Source organism: Littorina saxatilis, linkage group LG16 (assembly GCF_037325665.1).
Source record: "Littorina saxatilis isolate snail1 linkage group LG16, US_GU_Lsax_2.0, whole genome shotgun sequence".
In the NCBI taxonomy this organism is placed as follows: domain Eukaryota; kingdom Metazoa; phylum Mollusca; class Gastropoda; order Littorinimorpha; family Littorinidae; genus Littorina; species Littorina saxatilis.
The window spans coordinates 19,803,872-19,824,396 of NC_090260.1; the positions used below are offsets into that span (position 1 = coordinate 19,803,872).

The window sequence follows — 20,525 nt, forward strand, 5'->3', positions numbered from 1 at the left end:
GGTAAAAAAAATAAGTGAGCTTTAGCAGATGTTAAGTATAAATGGACTAGTGAGTTTCAGCACTTGTGGGCATGTTGAGAATGTACCTAAGGGGCAAGTGGAAGTAGACATACATACACAGCGACAGTGACACCTCTGTTTAGAGACCTTCAAAAATCTGAGAAAATTAGGTCTTGAAGAAGAGCCTGGAGTCTTACAATGGAAGTTACAAAACTTTGCAAAGGTTACGAACAGAAACCTGAAAAAGGAAATTTAGAAGAGGGGATTAGTTTTAAAATGATGGGGGGGGGGGGGGGGGGGGGGGTGGGGGATGAAAAGCGGGGTTCTACTGTATCTGTTTTATGTTGCCTGCAAATGTACATTAAAGTTAACATCCCTTTGATCTTAGTTAGATGTGGGGGCTAGCTTTAGTACATACATTGAGTGCAAAATATGCTGAGTGCAAGGGGTCACTGACAAGTGATTTTCATCACTCGTGATTTTGTTAACCAGAAAGCTTGCCAAGCTACAGAAGTTTTCCGCTAACATTAAAATCCACTGTTGGTTGAAGCACAGTCATGCAGGCTTAATCTTTCCCCATGTTCCTCTCTCTCTCTTTTTTTTTTTTTTAGAGAGAGGGAGAGAGTCACTGGGGATGGGGGGTGGGCGGACTAAAGATAGAGCAAGAGAGAGTTAACGGAAATAAATATACATGTATGTCATGGTTGGAGGAAGACAGTTACAGTGAAACCCGCATTTTAAGACCTAAAAAAACGCCCCCGAAAATGAGAAAATCAGGTCTTCCAGAGGATGGAGCTTTAAAAATTAAAAATGGAGGTAAATTTAATAATAATGGACATTTGCTAATTAAATTTACAAACAATCGGCAAACGCAAGGTCTTAAAAGGGGGGAGGGGGGTGTCTTATGTTGGGGGGTCCTTGAACGGGGGATGGGGGTGTGGGTGGTCCACAGTAGGACGAATGCATGATTAGGAATTAAGTTGAGAATGACAGGGAAAGGAGACTTTTTTTTCTCTCCATAAGCCAAGGAATAATTTGTAATGAGACTACCCCAGGTAGAGCAACACGCACTGCAAAGGGAAAAAAAATCTGTACCCAGCTGCAAAGAACTATAACCTAGGGTAGATTCCGCACAGTATATTGCAATATATATCCAAGACATTGAGCCGGATCAGGCTGAGCTTTGTTAAACTTGGCACAAAGGTTGTGGACAGAGCTTGGTCAACACTCACAGTCGACCAGAAGAAAAAAGTGACACAGCATGCAATGTAACTGCTTGAAAGAAATATTTATTCCAGCGCAGTTGTGAATGGAGAAAATGTACTGATGACTGTGTTTTTAGAATGGGTGTGTGTGTATGAATGTTTGTTTGTTGGTTGGTTTGTTTCTGTTTGTCAGAATGTGTGTGTGTTTGTGTGAGTCACACTCTGTGTCACTCTCTGTCTGTCTGTCTGTCTGTCTGTCTGTCTGTCTGTCTGTCTGTCTCTGTGTTTTGTCACTCCAATTTTGTCTAATAAATTTCAACAAGTGGCAGGTTGCAACAGGAAAAGAACAACAGTTCTAAGGGAGCTAAAGTGCCTTTTCATGCACATAAAAGGTCATAAATTTGAGATCAGGTATCCCCTTCACATGACATGTATGTCATTGGCGTTATGGGTTTGTCTGACGTAAACACTTGCTGCAGTTATAAACCCTTTTAAGACCACTAAAACTCTAAAATAATCAGGTCTTAAAAGGGGGTGATGAAAGGGCCCGGTTGACACTGCAGTAATGAGTAATGCATAATGGCAAATGCAATATTTTTTTTTTCCCTGCAGTTTCAACCCAAAGTCATAGAAAATCTTTGCTTTCACTTTCAGAAGAAATAAAAGTTAGCCAACACTAACTTATTCGACAGTAGTACATCAAATTTACATGAGGTCTTCAAGACAGTCATTATATTATAATATAGACGGGCGCAGTGGCGTGGTGGTGAGACGTCAGCCTCCTAATCGTAAGGTCGTGTGTTCGAGTCCTGGTCGCTGCCGCCTGGTGGGTTAAAAGTGGAGATTTTTCCGATCTCCCAGGTCAACTTATGTGCAGACCTGCTGGTGACTTAACCCCCTTCGTGTGTACACGCAAGCACAAGACCAAGTGCGCACGAAAAAATCCTGTAATCCATGTCAGAGTTCGGTGGGTTATAGAAACACGAAAATACCTAGCATGAGAGTTGTTCAACGTGCGGGCTACCTCACCTGCCTTGACCTCTCACCAATTCATTGTAAAGCGCTTAGAGAACGTCAAGCGCTCTATAAATCTCTATTATTATTATATTTATTTATGGAAAAGTTTGCTTACGAATGCTTTTTCCTTTTCAGAGGTGGAGGTCTCTTTTTTCTTAATTTGATGATAATTTCCAGCTCATTACATTCTGTCCCATCCTTCTGGTTTTAAAGCTTCCATGGAGGAATTCTTTTTTTAACTTTCAGAGTACTTCCTGGGTTGATGGTTTCATTTCTTTTGCATGGTTTTGGCTTGCTAGATAAAGCATGCTTTTTTCGTGTGTACATGTGTTGTTACATATTACATGTACTACTATAATCTTTGTTTTTTGTGGAAACACATGTGTTCTTGTAATTTGACTCAAAGCTGAATAGGTGACTGTGTATCTATAATTATTTGTTTTTTTGTATTTCATTCCAAGCACAATAAGCAAATGTGTATGATAATATTATTCAGTAATGTGTTTCAGGGGCGGATGAGGGGGGGGTTTCTGGGGTTTCCGGAAACCCCCCCCCCCCCAGCCAAAAAAATGAAAAAAGTGTTTTTTGGGGGTATTAATCAGTGACAAAATCTGCTGCCTGAAAATGGTAATGATCATCCTCAGAATGCACCAGATTGCACCATTTTGCATCCTTTTTTTCAAAATTTTGCGGGGGGGGGGGGGGGGGGGGGGGCATGCCCCCGGACCCCCCTAGCAAGCTAGGCGCTTTGCGCCTTCACACCCATATCTTCACAATATACTTTTGTAAACCCCCCCCCCCATAAAATGAACTGATCCGCCCCTGTGTTTTATTATTTTTTCATGAGCATAAATGATGGCTGAATGTAACTTTTGAGAAGTAATCTCTTATTTCGCGTTTATGTATGCCAATACTCTTGATGTTTAACCACAGATATAACTGCTTAAAGGCTCAGCATGTTTGTATATTTAATATTGTTAACATTTATACAGTAAAACAAATTCACTGTCAGTGTTCACTGCATTAGAAACAGCTTAGTTCGGTGAAGCTAATGTATAGGCATTATATACTTAATTGATACAGATATGTAGTTTGCAATACAATACCCTGTAACTCTCAGACTTAATGTGCAGTATTTTTTTTCATTTTTTTTTATCAATAAAACTTGTTCAGTTCTAAGGGGGACTCCAAGCCAAACTTATATCATATCAATACAGAAGAAAATAGTGCCTTGTCTCACAAAATTACTTCCTTCCACTTGTAAATGTGTCTCTTAATATTTGATTATCTTACAGTGGAAGAATGATAGGTACTGCTACATTAGCCAAGAGTATTAGAACATTAGCAAGAATTTTGCCAAAAGGATCTTTGGAAGTTTTATATATATAAAGGACTTCTTCAGAGTAAAAGTGCTCAACTAAGTTTACTTCTAATTACTGTATTTACATGTATACATATTCAAGTGCACATTTTAATCTTTTTATGGTATTTTCTTGCTGTAACATTTTGTGCTGTCATTATGGATATTTTTCTTCTTTCTTTCTTTCTTTCTTTATTTGGTGTTTAACGTCGTTTTCAACCATTCAAGGTTATATCGCGACGGGATTTTTCTTCGTCAGTATTGCTTATTATGTTTTTCTAAGATTTTAACCAATTTATCAGATTATGACAGATATTTGCTTTATGTGTTGAATTTTAAGAAGATTAAGTATTCGCACCATTCTAAACAGTAAAAAAAAAGTGCACAATTTATTTGTGATCTGCAAAATCATAGACACGTTTCCTCACATAAAAATAACTATCAGTTTTATACATTTATTTTCATTAATGTTGTTTTCTGCTTAAATTGTTAACTGAGCAGTTTCAGTTGTAGTACCTATCATTTACAAAGTTGCGTTTCATGCTGACTTATTTATCGAAAAAACAAGAATGGTAGGTACAAATTGGAACGTTTTTTTATTGACAAAACAAAACTTTACATTTACTCTTATAATATGAGTAAATAATGATAAAGCTACAGTCTGTTAGTTGTTATCTTATACTAAGATAGTTACAGTATTTCTGTTTTTTGGACTTATGCATCCATTGAACGTGCTGCGTTTGTGTGTGTGCAGGTTCATAGAACAGATGGACAACCATAACCCTCTTCAGTTCATGCCGCGCAAGGGTTCCGCAAGTTCCCAGGGTTCTCGGCGCACCATTTCATTCGAGGAGAGCAACCCTAGTTCACCCGTCCTCGTCATACGTACACGCACGCAGGCACGCATCGTGCAAGACTCGCTGGAGAAAAACCAAAGAGCGAATGATGATCTCTTCGAGTTGTGATGCTGCGCCTAGTGTGGTTATGGAACTGTCGACGGAGTTTGTCTGGTCAACTTTTCTCCTGTGGTTGAGGCTTCTGTTTGTTCAGGACTTTGGAAGCAGAAGTCCAAAGAATTACTGATTTTATGGTTCTCAATTACTCCCCTTCAGATTTTCAGTGGTTGTATCTGTGGTCGGGTTTGGGTTGGGCTGGATTTTCCAGCATGAAAACAAAAGGTCAAGGGATAATATGTTGGATGTATGATTTGTTTGTGTGTATACACACTGCAGTGGAGCAGTAAGTCTTATTGCTCACTACTCCTAGAAGTGTGTATAGCTCTGAACACAAGTTTGTGGAAGAACTGAACACGCTCGTAGCCTGTACACTGAATCTTGTGAGACACGCTCTTACTTGACCTGAACATATAATCCCAAAGTTTTGGGAAATGGAGATAAAGGACACATTTTGTCAAGAAAGAAAGTTTTGTTGGAGGTCAATGAATGCTGTTCTCCATGAGAGTGTCCGCTGTGATACGAAACAGTGGTTGGAAAAGACAAAGGAATCATTCAAATGTACAGTGGTACCTGTCTTCTTCTTCTGCGTTCGTGGGCTGAAACTCCCACGTGCACTCGTGTTTTTTGCACGGGTGGAATTTTACGTGTATGACCGTTTTTACCCCGCCATTTAGGCAGCCATACGCCACTTTCGGAGGAAGCATGCTGGGTATTTTCGTGTTTCTATAACCCACCGAACTCTGACATGGATTACGGGATCTTTTTCGTGCGCACTTGGTCTTGTGCTTGCGTGTACACACGGGGGGTGTTCGGACACCGAGGAGAGTCTGCACACAAAGTTGACTCTGAGAAATAAATCTCTCGCCAAACGTGGGGACGAACTCACGCTGACAGCGGCCAACTGGATACAAATCCAGCGCGCTACCGACTGAGCTACATCCCCGCCCCGGTGGTACCTGCCATGTGTGGCCCCTCTGATGAGAGGACACCTCCCATGAAAGGACTCCTTCAGGTGTACCTTTGTCTATTACCTTGACAGAAATGTACCTGTCATGACAGACCACCTGTGGGCGGGGATGTAGCTCAGTCGGTAGCGCGCTGGATTTGTATCCAGTTGGCCGCTGTCAGCGTGAGTTCGCCCCCACGTTCGGCGAGAGATTTATTTCTCAGAGTCAACTTTGTGTGCAGACTCTCCTCGGTGTCCGAACACCCCCCGTGTGTACACGCAAGCACAAGACCAAGTGCGCACGAAAAAGATCCCGTAATCCATGTCAGAGTTCGGTGGGTTATAGAAACACGAAAATACCCAGCATGCTTCCTCCGAAAACAGCGTATGGCGGGATAAAAACCGTTCATACACGTAAAATTCCCCTCGTGCAGAAAACACGAGTGTACGTGGGAGTTTCAGCCCACGAACGCAGAAGAAGAAGAAGAAGACAGGCCACCTTGCAATGTAGGGACACTGTTAGCTGGCAAAAAGGGTGTCCTTATATTGCTGGAACCACTGCATTATCACAGAAAAGAACCGAAGTGGGGCCCGCCTGTTCAATTGTGATAAAAGTCCCACTTACGGCCAAGGACTTGCTGTTTTGTGTCCTGTGTATGCACATGATTGAGGGTACGATTGAGTGATGTTTTAAAACCTTGGGTGTGGGTAATGCCAAGAAAATGTCTGGAGGTGTTTTTGTTTTCTGCCGACAAAACTTTGTTGCTTTTACCAGCTTATTCAAAGCAAAACCTGCTGCTTTTCATTCATGTTTTTAAATTTGGGACCAAGTCTTGAAACTAGTTGAACTGCCTGTAATTGGTTTTAGCATTCTTGTGCAAAAGATCATGTTCATTCATGCAATTTCTTTTTTTCTTTCTTTTTAGTTCATTACTGTTTGCACAAGCATTATAGCATCCTAGGAAAGGCATAATCGTTGAATCATGAGTCATGTTTGTTTCTGCTTGATAGTTGATGATAATCATTAATATTTTGTTCATGTGATTTTGGACTTGTACTTAATTACTAGCAAGGATCAAAAACAAATCGATGTGAATGGCACTTGAGTAGACATTTGTTTGCAATTTTGTGTTTTGCAACTTACATCGACTGACACAGATTGAACAGTATGAAGGGTACCATCATTTGAATCATGTTCCCATTTGTAACTTTAGAACGATTTTGATGTTGTGTGTGTGACTTGGGCAGATGGCCTGGTTAAATGAAACATTTGTTTTTTAAGCAGGACATTAGTGCAAAATATATGCCAGAGATTTTTGTAGTGCTTGCTGCTTCGTCATTTGTGTGCTGTTAAGTACGTAAATGGAAGACACCCCCCGCGGGTTAGGGGGAGTCCCATATTGGTTGGGACGAGAAAGAATTTACCCGATGCTACCCAGCATGTCGTAAGAGGCGACTAACGGTTCTGTTTCTCCTTTTACCCTTGTTAAGTGTTTCTTGTATAGAATATAGTCAATGTTTGTAAAGATTTTAGTCAAGCAGTATGTAAGAAATGTTAAGTCCTTTGTACTGGAAACTTGCATTCTCCCAGTAAGGTCATATATTGTACTACGTTGCAAGCCCCTGGAGCAATTTTTTGATTAGTGCTTTTGTGAACAAGAAACAATTAACAAGTGGCTCTATTCCATCTCCCCCCTTTCCCCTATCCCATCTCCCCCCTTTCCCCGTCGCGATATAACCTTGAATGGTTGAAAACGACGTTAAACACCAAATAAAGAAAGAAAGAAATGGAAGATGTTGAAGAACTCATCGCAAGCTTAATTAATACCCTGTCCCAATCCAATTTTGAAAAAGCGTCTCAGATTAATTTAGAAGCCAAAGCTTGATTCACACGTGTGACACTGAACAGTGTAAAAGGCTGATTCGCATGTGGTCCAAAACCGGCACGGTTGGCCTAGTGGTAAGGCGTCCGCCCCGTGATCGTGAGGTCGTGGGTTCGAACCCCGGCCGGGTCATACCTAAGACTTTAAAATTGGCAATCTAGTGGCTGCTCCGCCAGGCGTCTGGCATTATGGGGTTAGTGCTAGGACTGGTTGGTCCGGTGTCAGAATAATGTGACTGGGTAAGACATGAAGCCTGTGCTGCGACTTGTGTCTTGTGTGTGGCGCACGTTATATGTCAAAGCAGCATCGCCCTGATATGGCCCTTCGTGGTATGCTGGGCGTTAAGCAAACAAACAAACAAATGTGGTCCAAAGCGTTGGACTTTTGAGATCCTTGGGTCATGGGTGGGAATCCAGGCCAGGGCAGACAGGGGTCAACTTAATGTGGAGACTCAAATGGTACCCATGTCCCGCCCCCGTGTCACCACTGTGGCATGTCAAAGACCAGTCCTTCTGCCGTTAGTGCAGGTGGCTGATTACACATGAACACGCGCACACCTGGGTAGCGCGACTCTTGTTGCGGCTAGCTTTCCACTGGGAGGAAGCCACCCGAATTACCCAGTAATTGGATAATAAATTAATCTAAATGAGAGAAAAAAACATGTGTATTATTATTATTATATGAAGTCTTATATCGCGCGCGTATCTCCAGACTCGGACTATAGGCGCAGGGATCTATTTATGCCATGTGAGATGGAATTTTTTACACAATACATGTATCACGCATTCACATCGACCAGCAGATCGCAGCCATTTCGGCGCATATCCTACTTTTCACGGCCTATTATTCCAAGTCACACGGGTATTTTGGTGGACATTTTTTATCTATGCCTATACAATTTTGCCAGAAAAGACCCTTTTGTCAATGGTGGGATCTTTAACGTGCACACCCCAGTGTACTAGTAGTGTACACGAAGGGACCTCGGTTTCGTCTCATCCGAAAGACTAGCACTTGAAGCCACCACCTAGGTTAGGAAAGGGGGGAGAAAATTGCTAACGCCCTGACCCAGGGTCGAACTCGCAACCTCTCGCTTCAGAGCGCAAGTGCGTTACCACTCGGCCACCCAGTCCATGTGAAAAGGTTGATGCGGGCAGAGACTCTCCAGTAAGTAATGGACTTCCTTGTTCATCTCATATCTATTTCTGTCCAAGTTTCGTTTGCTCACTGCTAACTGTAGACACGTGAAGAATCACAGGCACTAAATTACACCCCCATGTCACTGCTACTCATAGCATGTAAACGGAACTTGGGCCATAGCCAATTGTGAAGGTGGCTGATTACACCTGAACTCATACACCTGGGTACCACAATTCTTGTTGCTGCTAACTCTTTGTTCCTCTAGTGCGCCTTGAATCGCCTTGTGGTGAGATATGTGCGCGTTATAAATTTTCGTATTATTATTATTATTAACTGTTTACTTAGAGGAAGCGAACCAAATTTCCCAGCAGTGAAGTGTACAATGAAATAATGATGACTGTAAACATATCTCGGGCTGAGGGTGCTTCTGTGTTGCCAGGGTGATACCAGTAACTTCAAGTTTTGTTTGTTTGTTTTCAATGAACGTACTACGATCAGGGGAAGACATTTGTACAAGGTGCGTCAGCTGTGATGAGGATAACAATGTACACTGTTTGACCGTTACTTTATCGGAAGAGCTTGGCTAAAATTTCTACTGGATGTTTGCACTTTTCCTTGCAATATTTTTATGTATTATCAAGCAAAAACACATAAAAAGACTCATTTGTGCAAACTTTTTGACAGGATATTTTTATGGGTAAAAACGCCTGATTTTTGACAAAAAAACATGAAACGGCCTATCCTGCTCAAGCCTGATATTTTAGACATTTCTCAAACTGACAACCTCATATTTATTGTTATGAACTCATAAGTAGCATCTGTCAGTAGTTACAGAGCATTTTTATGAGTATCAGCCATAGTTTCCAGTAAAAAAAAAAATTGGCTGACATTATATTTTTGCATGAAAATGCTATGTCAGGCTTTTATTCTACATGTAAATTGTAATTCATAAAAAACAAAACAATTTGGTTTGCAACAGATATTGTCAGGCTTTTACACGCAGTACAAACACCCTTTCATTTAAACACTCACCGCTTGAGAACATCTTAGGTGACCTACGTAAAAAGCGAGCAATTTTCAAAGAATTTATTTTTACGTGGTTTATTTTACCCCTGAGCCATTGTGAACCCGTGTGATCCAGTTTCCTTTTTTTCACAATTTAGTCGTCAGTTTGTGATTTTCAATGCGACTCGCTGTTAGCTTATCTGCTATAGCACGTCATTATGTACCTCTGAATCTTAACGCACCAAGCGCCTGTGATTCACACGAACTCTAGCGATGGCTTTTGACTGTTCAGAGGAACTGGCGATAGGCATTACCGTCGTCTGCTACGAGAACCACGACCTTACGTGACCCTGCTTCCGGGCTTTTCTTTTTTCAAACTTTCAAAACTTCGAATTGTACTGATCTTGTCTTGATGAAAAAAGAATTCTTTTATGATTTAAGAATGTTTGTGTAACAAGCTGTCAATTTATTATTTAGATTTTAAAAGTTAGGTCTAGCGTCAAAATGCACCGTCCGATTTTGTTATCAGACAATCCGCAAAATTAATTCTTTGAAAATTGCTCGCTCTTTACGTCGGGCACCTAGGATGTTCAAAAGCGGTGAGTGTGTAAATTAAAGGGTGTATGTACTGTGCGTAAAAGCCTGACAGTATCTGTGATGGTTTACGGGAGGCGTACTGTGCCTTTAATTCAGGAGGTGTGGGATGAAGACGGGGTTATACGGAGGCACGGTTTGTGCTACATGTATTAAATGTTTCTGACCAAAATCGTAGTCATGTATACTAGGACAGGTGTTGTTGTATAAAATGTATCATTAAAATGGAAGTAAACGTATAGGTGATCTGTAGATATTTGTACATACAGTAAACTTTAATGGACTACAGTTTCAAGCCAACATGTTGTTCATGTCAGGTCGTGCAGAATAATGATTGTGCTATTAAGTGTCATAATTATGATCATAATGTTGTGAGGGTAGTTATACATTATAGAGGCTTGTCATAGTGAATGCATAAACATATGATGCCAAGCGCTTGAATAGTGATTGTGATTATACTGTTGGAGGAAGGTAGACAGGTGTGTGTGTGTTATTGTGTGTGTGGTTTGTGTGTGTGTGTATAGTGTGTGTGTATAGTGTGTGTGTGCTTTTGTACATGTATGTGTGCATGCGAGTGTGTATATGTGTGCACGTGTGTGTATGTATACATGTGTGTTTATGGAAGAAACCGTGAAATCTTGTTTTTTGATAATGAAAGTAAACAGGGTTGGGATTGAGGGTATACGCATGTGTATGTGTGTGTGCAAACATTTATAAACAAAAAATTACCCCCCGCGGGTTAGGGGGAAGAATTTACCCGATGCTCCCCAGCATGTCGTAAGAGGCGACTAACGGATTCTGTTTCTCTTTTTACCCTTGTTAAGTGTTTCTTGTATAGAATATAGTCAATTTTTGTAAAGATTTTAGTCAAGCAGTATGTAAGAAATGTTAAGTCCTTTGTACTGGAAACTTGCATTCTCCCAGTAAGGTAATATATTGTACTACGTTGCAAGCCCCTGGAGCACATTTTTGATTAGTGCTTTTGTGAACAAGAAACAATTGACAAGTGGCTCTATCCCATCTCCCCCCTTTCCCCGTCGCGATATAACCTGCGTGGTTGAAAACGACGTAAAACACCAAATAAAGAAAGAAAGAAAGATTGTCATATGTTTGTTAGTTCATAATTTGTACAGTGATCAATCATGTTAGCCATCTTCCAAACTAGTATCTCGATCTCTACAAGTTCAAACCTTTGTTGTTCAAATAACCAGTCCATCTGCCAATTGCAAACTGGTCAGACCGAGTTATTACAGAAAGTAATTACCTTTATGCCGGAAAAATCTGTCAATCTAAATGTCATCCGGTAGTACTATAACCAGGTGCCAAATATGTAATTTCCGATATTTACATTTTTTGACCTGATAAATACTGGAAATGTTGGCACCCCAATTCAAAACAACTTCCCTGTTTGTATACTTGTTCATTAGCTTGTTCATATACTTGCCCATACTTAGCTACAAGTGTATGATAGAGTGAGCTGGTTCCACTCTAGCAAAATTGATTGCTCAGCCCTGTTCAGTACACAAGTTAAGTGACAGCATGACAGTTGCATTTTCATCTCCGCCTTCACACGGTTCAAAGCAGGCAGGCTGTTGCAGTGTTGTAACCCACGGTTAATTCGTCACAGCTGCCGTTTTTGTTATTCTGTTTCTATTGTTACTCCGGTACACAGGCAGATCTTTCCCTCGTTTTTCCTCTTTGATTAGATCTTTCAGTATTATGATTGACGTCAATGTTTCGTACACAGTTTCTAGCTTGATAGAGGCACTTTGTTCCCCTACACAAAATGTTACTTTGTGGAAATACGTTAGTGTGTTTTTATCATACCCTTGTTAAATTGAGTTGTGAATGTTAGTTGGTGATTTCAGACAACTTTAGTTGTGTCAATAAGAACATTACCGGCCAGTGAAGCTTTACTCTAAAGCAGTAAATTACTGTATTGCCATTCCTTTAACCTTCGCCCGTCCGGGTTATCGACTACACACGGAAGTCATCGTGGGGCCATGCGGACCCATGCTTCTCTTTTCCTTCTTTGAGGAACATGGGTCTGCACGGCCCCACGATATTTGTAGTCTAAATATGACCTCTTTTTTTTTTTAATTACTGCTCGCTGAAATGTTAGGACATAAGAGCTTTTTAGGTGCCTGAGGCATTCTTAAAAGCTCATTAAAAAAATTCCAACTAGTTTAAGAGATATTTGCAATTAAACACCCTTCTGGGTCCACACGGACCCACGACCACCTGCGAACACTTACTCATGGTTATTTATTCAGTGGGTAATATTTCCATGTGTGTTTCGTGTACATTTGATTGATTCAAAAATAATATGTGTGAAAAATAGCATTGCAATTTGTTACATGCATTTGTCCCATTCTCATTCACAGGAAGAGTAACACATGTAGAACTAAATGAAATGTTATTGGTTTAGGTTTTCATTGGCCTTTCTGTTGACTGATATGTGTGTGTGTGTGTGTGTGTGTGTGTGTGTGTGTGTGTGTGTGTGTGTGTGTGTGTGTGGAATGTGTGTGTGATGTGTGTGTTTGGGTGTGTGTGTGTGTGTCAGTGTGTCCAACTCTCTTTAGCATTCCTATGCTACACATCTTGTGTTCTAGTGTATCAAATAACAGTGCATTTGAGTTTTAGTATATTCCGTATTTCCAAAATTGAAGTCTTCCTTGTGTATACCTTCTCCCAACACACACACACACACACACACACACACACACACACACACACACACACACACACAACACACACACACAACACATCCACACACACACACACACAACACACATCCACACACACATACACACACACACACACACACACACACACACACACACACACACACACACACACACATCCTAGCATTCAAACAGTGGTATTCCATTTCTTCAATGCTCGCGTGTGAATGAATTGTAAGTTTAATTTTTTGGTGTAATATGGAAATGGCAGAAGTACTGAAGCCTACAGATTCCCTCCTTTTCTCTTTAAGCAATAATAATTAACGCTTTAAGTGAAGAGTTGAGTTCAGGTTCTGGTTGTGATAGAATTAAATGATCAGGAATTGTCTTTTGTCAGAATGTTGAATGATAAAATATCTCTGTTAATGTGAAAACCATTGTTGGGCAAGGCATTATAATGTAACAATGTAACATAATGTCACAATTTTGCCCTCAAAAACACAGAATCCCAAAACGAGAAATGTTAGTTTGTGGAACGTTTAATTACTTGCGAATGTTTCATTTTGTCTATAATTAAACCTACGTTCCACGTTAGCTAATCTTTCTTGCTTTAGATTCTTTTTGGATTGTTTAGGAAAAGAAAAAAAATAGTCTGTTTACGGTATCCAGATCGACCCTATTTTTTCGCGTGACCCTAGACTTTTTTTGGGCATTTGGGAAGAAAAAAAAAGTTTTTATTTTTGGCTGCCTTTGTTTTTTTTGGCAAAATAACTTAAAAATATGGGGGGTTTTGGGGGGAAAAATTAAAAAAAAATTAAAAAATCCCGACCTACCGACCCTTTCTTTTTTGCCTGTGTTACCGTAAACAGACTTTTTTTGGGGGGGGGGGGGGGGGGGGGGGGCCTTAGGAGTCTATTTGTTGTAGATTTTGACTGAAATGACTTAGTTGTAGAATGCCTTTCAAATGCATTTTCTGAATGCTTTTGATACATTAGGTTGTTGCAGATGCACAGTGGTACCAGTGTAATATGAGGTCCCTCTGATGAAAGACCACCTCGCAATAAAGGACGTCTTCTATTGTCCCTTTGTCTATTATCTTGGCCCGGTCCACTCAACTCAGTTTGTAGAGTACTGGTCGTGTCATCTGCAGGTCGCGGACTAGAATCCATGCCGGGACTGCCACAGGTCAACTTTAGAGACTCAGAGACCGTATCTATGTCCCACCCCCTTGTCACCATGAATTCTAGGTCATTGTGCCAGAAGTGCAGGTGACTGGTCACACCTTAACATGCACACACCGAGGTAGCGCTACTCGGTTGCTGCTAGCTTTCCACTGGGAGGAAGTGACCCAAAGTTCCAAGCAAAGAAATAAAAAAAATTAAAAAAAATTCCTGAATAGATAAACGAAATATACCTGTCGAGATAGGCCACCTGCCATGTAGGGACAGGTCCAAAAGGGTGTCCTTTCAGCACAGGTACCATTGTAGAAATAGTGATGTGATGCTGTATGGAACAAGCAAGTGTTTTAGCAATCACTACTTTGTCTTAGTGCAGAAACACGTTTTCGTTTAGCTGCAGTCTCTTTGAATTGGGTATAGCAGTCACATTTTTGTTTTCACTCACTTGAAACAAGTGAATTTATAATGGTTTTCACATCAGTTCTGCAATAGCAGCTTGAATCCTGTATCAGTGTATTACAAAACCATTCAACAACCATTATGTCAAGATCATTTTTTAAAATATTTTATTTTATTATGTTTTTTACAATCGTACACATTTTTATTCCAAGTAAACAAAAAAATTAAAACAACTCGTCAGGCTTGTGGAAAGTACCTATTTTACATTTCAAATGTTGCATACATTTTTAAACAAATTTAAAAAAGATCGCGAACAGCTTACTATCACAGCCATATATACAAACAAAATCCTACCATATGCACTCTTTAAAGTTTATGATATCATTTAATGTATCGATTGGACATTGGATTTCCCTTCCTTTGAGCCATGTGACGTCAGAGGCCTACAAAACTTCATATTTGGGCATTTTAGGTTGACCAAAACTGTAAAGGAACTACAAAACACATGTCATGTGTTTGATTGCATGTGTGTGTCAAAACAACAAAGTCAGTACATGACGTGTGTTTTGTAGTTCCTTTGAAGTTTCGGTCAACCTGAAACGCCCAAATATGAAGCTTATGTGTTTGATTGCATGTGTATGTGTGCTCGTTCAATCGTCAAAACAACAACAAAGTTATAGTACCTGAAAGGAATTCGATCAATACATAAATGTTATTTGCGTTTTTGACCAAAATAGGACATTTTACACAGATCTCGACAGTCATTGTTCACCTCGACCGCTAGCGCGGTCTCGGAGAACAATGACTGTCTCGATCTGTGTAAATTGTCATATTTTGGTCAAAAACGCAAATAACGTATATTAGTTCAGTTTAATTTTGTTGATGAACAATCGTACACCTAGCTCCCACCCAACTTGATGACTTTTTGCAATTAAGGACTTTTTTTTGGGTCATGAATATGTGGAAGTTTTTGTCTTTTAGTTTAATGATCAGAAACATCATTTTCCTCACAGAGATTGTGTGTGGCTGTTTCTTTGATGGAGCATTTTCTTTTGGTCGGATTAGTTTTGTTCGGGTTCAGGCTTTCATGGCTTGGAGAATGATGCATGGGTCAATTAAAAGCATTCAGATGTGACAGGTTTACAAGTGTTGGTTTGTTACACTTTGGGAGAGAGGGAAAGAGAGAGAATTTGTGTGTGAACCAGTGTGTGAGAGAGAGAGAGAGAATAATTTTGTTGTTGACAGTAAACTATTGAATCCCGGCCACGCCTGTTAAGTTGAAGGTAGAGATTTGTTCGATTTCCCAGGTCAACTTAGGCCCAGACCTTCTATACTACTCGTCATAAAAAACTAGGCAGATATGTTAAGTGCAGATCTTTGTGATGAGGCTATTAATTGTAAAACCAGTTATATGAATGGAAAGGCCATTCATTCCCGTACCATATTCAGAAAGCAGATTGATTTTACGTAAGGTAGTGTCAATACAGTGCAACTTACAAGACAGACACCCTCCCCCCCAAATCAAATTCGCAAAAACTAGGTTCTCGCGTTAAAATCCACAATCAGAAAACCTAAAAGGCAACAAGTTTTGCATGTTATTGGAAAGAACAATCATATTTGTATCCAAAACAGTCAGTTTTGTTCACTGTAATAGCTAATGCCTTATCACCCTTCATGTGTACACGCAAGCACAAGACCAAGTGCGCATGAAAAAGATCCTGGTAGGTTATAGAAACACAAAAATACCAAGCATGCATCGATCGCTTGACATCGGCGTGTGACTGCCTAAATTGTGGGGCTAAAACGGTCATACACGTAAAAATCCACTGGTGCGAAAACACGAGTGCACATGGGAGTATCAGCCCATGAACAAAGAAGAAGAAGAAGATTCAGATCAGGGGTATCACATTCCAGGGACTGGTATACCTGTGATATGAGCCCCCTCTCAGATGAGAACACCTTCAAATAAAGGACACCTTCAGTTGTCCCTTTAGGATCAAGACTACAAAATACCTGTCACAACAGGCCACCTGCATTGTAGGGACACTTGGCTAGTCACGAGGATGTCCTTTCATCACAGGTACCACTGTCATTAATTCATTATACTGTTCTTCATTTTGACATGCTTAAAAAGAAAAGAAAAAATTCCAGATGCTTTTATTTTGCCCAGAAAGCCTGAGCTTTAAACTTTGCAAAATCATGCCGGAAAAAGTGTTGATTTATATGAGAAAAACAAAAATATGTTTCATATAATAATATAATAATGTATTATGCAGAAGGCAGAATGAAAACGGTTGTGTCAAAATTGTTTGTTAACAATTTTCATTTACTTTTTTGGACTCCATTGTTACAGGTTGTATTATTGTAATGAAAGTGAATACAATTGTAGTAATTGTTCATTTAAGGGGTTGCATTTTGTGACATTGAATATTCTGTTTGATGCCATCTTGCCACATGTGAAATCAAATGGATTTGCGTCGAACAAATGATGCATTTTTCTGATGTTATCAGGGTCACAATTATGAAAATAATAATACATTTTTACTGAGTGTTTCCTGCAAAGCAGCTATCAGTTTCCGTTTCTGAAACATCTCATTTTTCAATATTACCCGTACAGTATAATGAATCAATCAATTATGGCATGTTTCATTCGGCTTTCATTTTTTACTACTGTGAATCTATTTTCAAGTTGTCTGTGTTCATCTTGAATCTATTTACTAAAAATTTGGCAAGTATGATTCTTGCTTTTATTGTTAATTAGCAGTACAATGTACAACATTAAATTGATTTCATGAGATTTATAATGACAACTAAATTGGCAAGCAGTGACCGATAGTTGTTTTTTGTGTGTGTAGGTAGATGGGTCTTTTTTCCAATGAAGTCAAGCTTTTTCGGCAGTTTTGTTTTTGAGTGGTTTGTGGAGGGGGGGGGGGGGGGGGGGAGGGGAGGAGTGAAGTCTTTTTATTTTTTAGCTGTGTTGCTTAAATTTGCAGTTTTGTGGGTTTTTTTTGGGGGGGGCGTAACAGTGTGTGGTGAAGGTGAGAGGTGCAGGGTAGAGGTGATAAGTGTGTGTGTGTGTGTGTGTGTGTTGTGTGTGTGTGTGTGTCAGTGTGTGTGTGTGTGTGCGTATGAATGCCCAGCTTGTAAGAGTGTTTGGGTGCGTGTGATAAATGAACAAATGAACCGATACAAAATCTAACCTTTCTAATTCTAGTCCTCGATGTCAGTGTATGCGTCAGTACGTAAAACTGCTGTGAATGCAGTGACAAGATAATTAAACCAAATGTGGATTGTGATGTCAACATGAATATAAGTTGTGGGTATAGATCTGACCAGCAGTTCATTAAATGTTGTACAGCGGGACCCCCTTTTAGACCCTATCCGACCGGCGCAGTGGCGTGGTGGTAAGACGTCGGCCTCCTAATCGGGAGGTCGTGAGTTCGAATCCCGTGCATTTCGTGCGTTTAAAAAAAGGCGTGGACAGCGCTCCAGTGTCAAACTGTTGCTGCACTTGTTTGGGCGTGGCTAAAAGCACAGTGACATGAATTTGATTGGTCAGTATTTTTAGGCAAAGCACATGTTCTCAGCAAACAGAAAACAAAATATTGGAAGCGTGAGTCACGCTACCCAAAAATAAAATCTTTTTTTACATATATTTTTTTTTTATAACTTTTTTCCCCATTGTTCATTCATCATTTGACATAATTTTTTATCGAAATCTAACCATAAGATTATTGAAAAAAAGCAAAAATGTAGACGACCACCTTTAAATTGTGGCGTCTCTCTTAAAAATTGTTTTTTTTACTGTACCACAAAAGCATGGTATGTCATGGTTTGTTTTCCAAAAATTATTTCTGTTGATGTTCCTATGCGTGCACATACAATTCAGGCAGATGTAAGACTAAATCTGTGTTTGGCTGGATTCTAATGTGTAAAAATTATGGCAGTTGATTAAATAGACACAAGTGTCTTGGTGTCTTTTTTCCTCCTGTTACTTAATTTGTCATTAGTTTATTAGTTAACATACCCTGTTCAAGTTTTGATGTAGATTATCTATCCTTGTTTCAACATAAAATGTGAAGTAGGATTCTGTGTTCAAAGAGTTTAGACTTGTTACTGCTTTGAACTGCAGCATTTGACATTTTGTCACTTGAACTTGAATCATTTCAACTTGAAACGTATGTTTAGCATCTTCTGAAACATCATTGTATTTGAGTTTTAGTTGTTGGTTGATTTTTAATTTTATGATGAAGAATATTCACCAACTGAAATTATTCAAAATTGTCTATCTGGCAGCCATTTCTCATTGTCGAGAAAACTAGATTTTCATATGTCATTTGAGGCGAGAGCATTAATTCTTCAGGACTGCTAGCAATAAGAAAGAAGAGGAGTTCAACAACAACAAAAAACAAAAAAAAGGTAAGGGTCTCTCTGAAGATGCTGTATTCACATACTGCAATGGGCGGTTCTGGTGAGGTTATGCCCCCTCTTTCTTTCGGCTGGTAACTGGGGCCACCTCGCGGCAAGATCACACGAGAAAGGAAAAAAACCTTGCATTGGTCCCAAATAGCATATCGGTTTGGCAACAGTTATTGTGTAAGTCGTGCATTTTATACGGTAAACAGACAATGGTCGGTTCTGGTGAGGTTATGCCCCTTCTTTCTTTGGGCTGGTAACTGACGCCGCCTCGCGGCAAGATCACAGGAGTTGTCTCGCGTTATCACCCCAGAAGCGCTCATTAGAAATACAGTTAGAAGGCTGAAAAGGGCTCCCAATAGACGCTCCATCTAGAAGGCCGCGGAACTTTAAAGTTCAGTGTACGTTAAGCTTTAGAAAATCCAAAGACAAGGAGGTTCATATACCTGCTTTTGGCAGGCACATTCATCGCTGTCACATGATCTTAGGAGTGCTCATTTCAACGCACATGTAATGCCGACTTTTGGGGATTATTCCGAGCCCTTCACAAAATCATTTAGTTTGATTCACTTCGTAACTTTCAGGGCCGGACGAGAGGGGGGGGCTTTGGGAACTTTAGCCCCCCACCCCCCCCCCCCCCCCAGCAAAAAAAAAAAAAAAAAAGAGAGAGAGAGAGAGCTTAATAATGACTTTTTTTGTGCAATAGGATAATTTTTCATGTATAAATGTTAAAATTTCTTCAGCTTATGGGGGCGTTGCCCCCATACCCCCACGGGGTATTGCTTATAGCCCCCCCCCCCCCCCCCCTAAAAATGTACTGGTCCGGCCCTGTCTTTGCGTTGATACAGATCTGGCAGAACATTTTCTGAAAACGGTACAGTTGAACCCCCCTTTTAAGAAGTGTGTCCCTGGACGCGCTCTTTTCGGGTTTAGTGCGTTGCGGAACCCTCTCCTTGAATTTGTAGTAGGTTTGAATTTTCTTCGACTTCTTATTTGTACAGGACGCAGGGTCGGAAGCATAGTTTATTGTGAATACAAAAGCTTATCAGTATTTGCAACCCTACTGTGATGGTGCTTATATATATATATATATATGGGAACATCATAATCAGCTTTGGAAGCTTTATTTGTACTTAATTTTGTTTGTTAACTTTTGTGAACAGACACATGGGTATTGGAAGACATATTCCATAAAAATATCTTTCTTTGCTGTTTCTCTTATGTTGACTGGGGGGGGTTAAAGGATTACTTTTCTGAATGAGCATGTCGTTGTCCATGTTAGTTGAATTGTTACTCCTGAGGTTGAAGAGTTGATTAATAAAGGGAGAGTGTCTTCATGTTTGTGTTGGTGGCTGTTGAGTCAGAAAACATTCCTTTGAATTGTGATGCATGTTGGGTAATAAATAGAGCCTAGATCATGGATCATAATCGTTGTACAATTGGGTGACTGTGTCTGTCTGTCTGTCTGTCTGTCTGTCCAAATTATAAGCTGAAACAAACACATTGTTTCACACACACACACATACACACACTTTCTTTCTGTAACACACTCACACTAAATCAACAAATTAAATCTTAGATGACTTTTGATAAGGCTAATTCACAAATTATGTTTTCCAAAGACAATGACAGAATTAAATACATGTAGTTCTAAAAAGTGAATGCTTTGATGTGCAAAGAATAGTGTTGCATAAATCCAAGTCACTTTCATTCTGAACAATATTTCACACACACACACACACACA

General features: G+C 39.9%; 1 protein-coding gene across 3 annotated transcripts in view; it reads left to right on the forward strand.

Moving 5' to 3' along the window:
- LOC138951510 (lysM and putative peptidoglycan-binding domain-containing protein 1-like) overlaps positions 1-20,525 on the forward strand; it is a 333,283-nt gene that overhangs the window by 9,853 nt on the left and 302,905 nt on the right. The window contains exon 3 of one of the 3 annotated variants that reach the window (XR_011451129.1): positions 4,337-5,487. Coding sequence is in view for 1 of the 3 variants with exons in the window: in XM_070323118.1 (XP_070179219.1) it covers positions 4,337-4,547 (211 nt within the window). In the remaining 2 variants the exon portion in view is untranslated. Of the gene's footprint in view, positions 1-4,336; positions 13,568-20,525 lie in introns of those variants that run through there. The other 2 variants (XM_070323118.1, XM_070323119.1) reach the window with 2 other exon arrangements.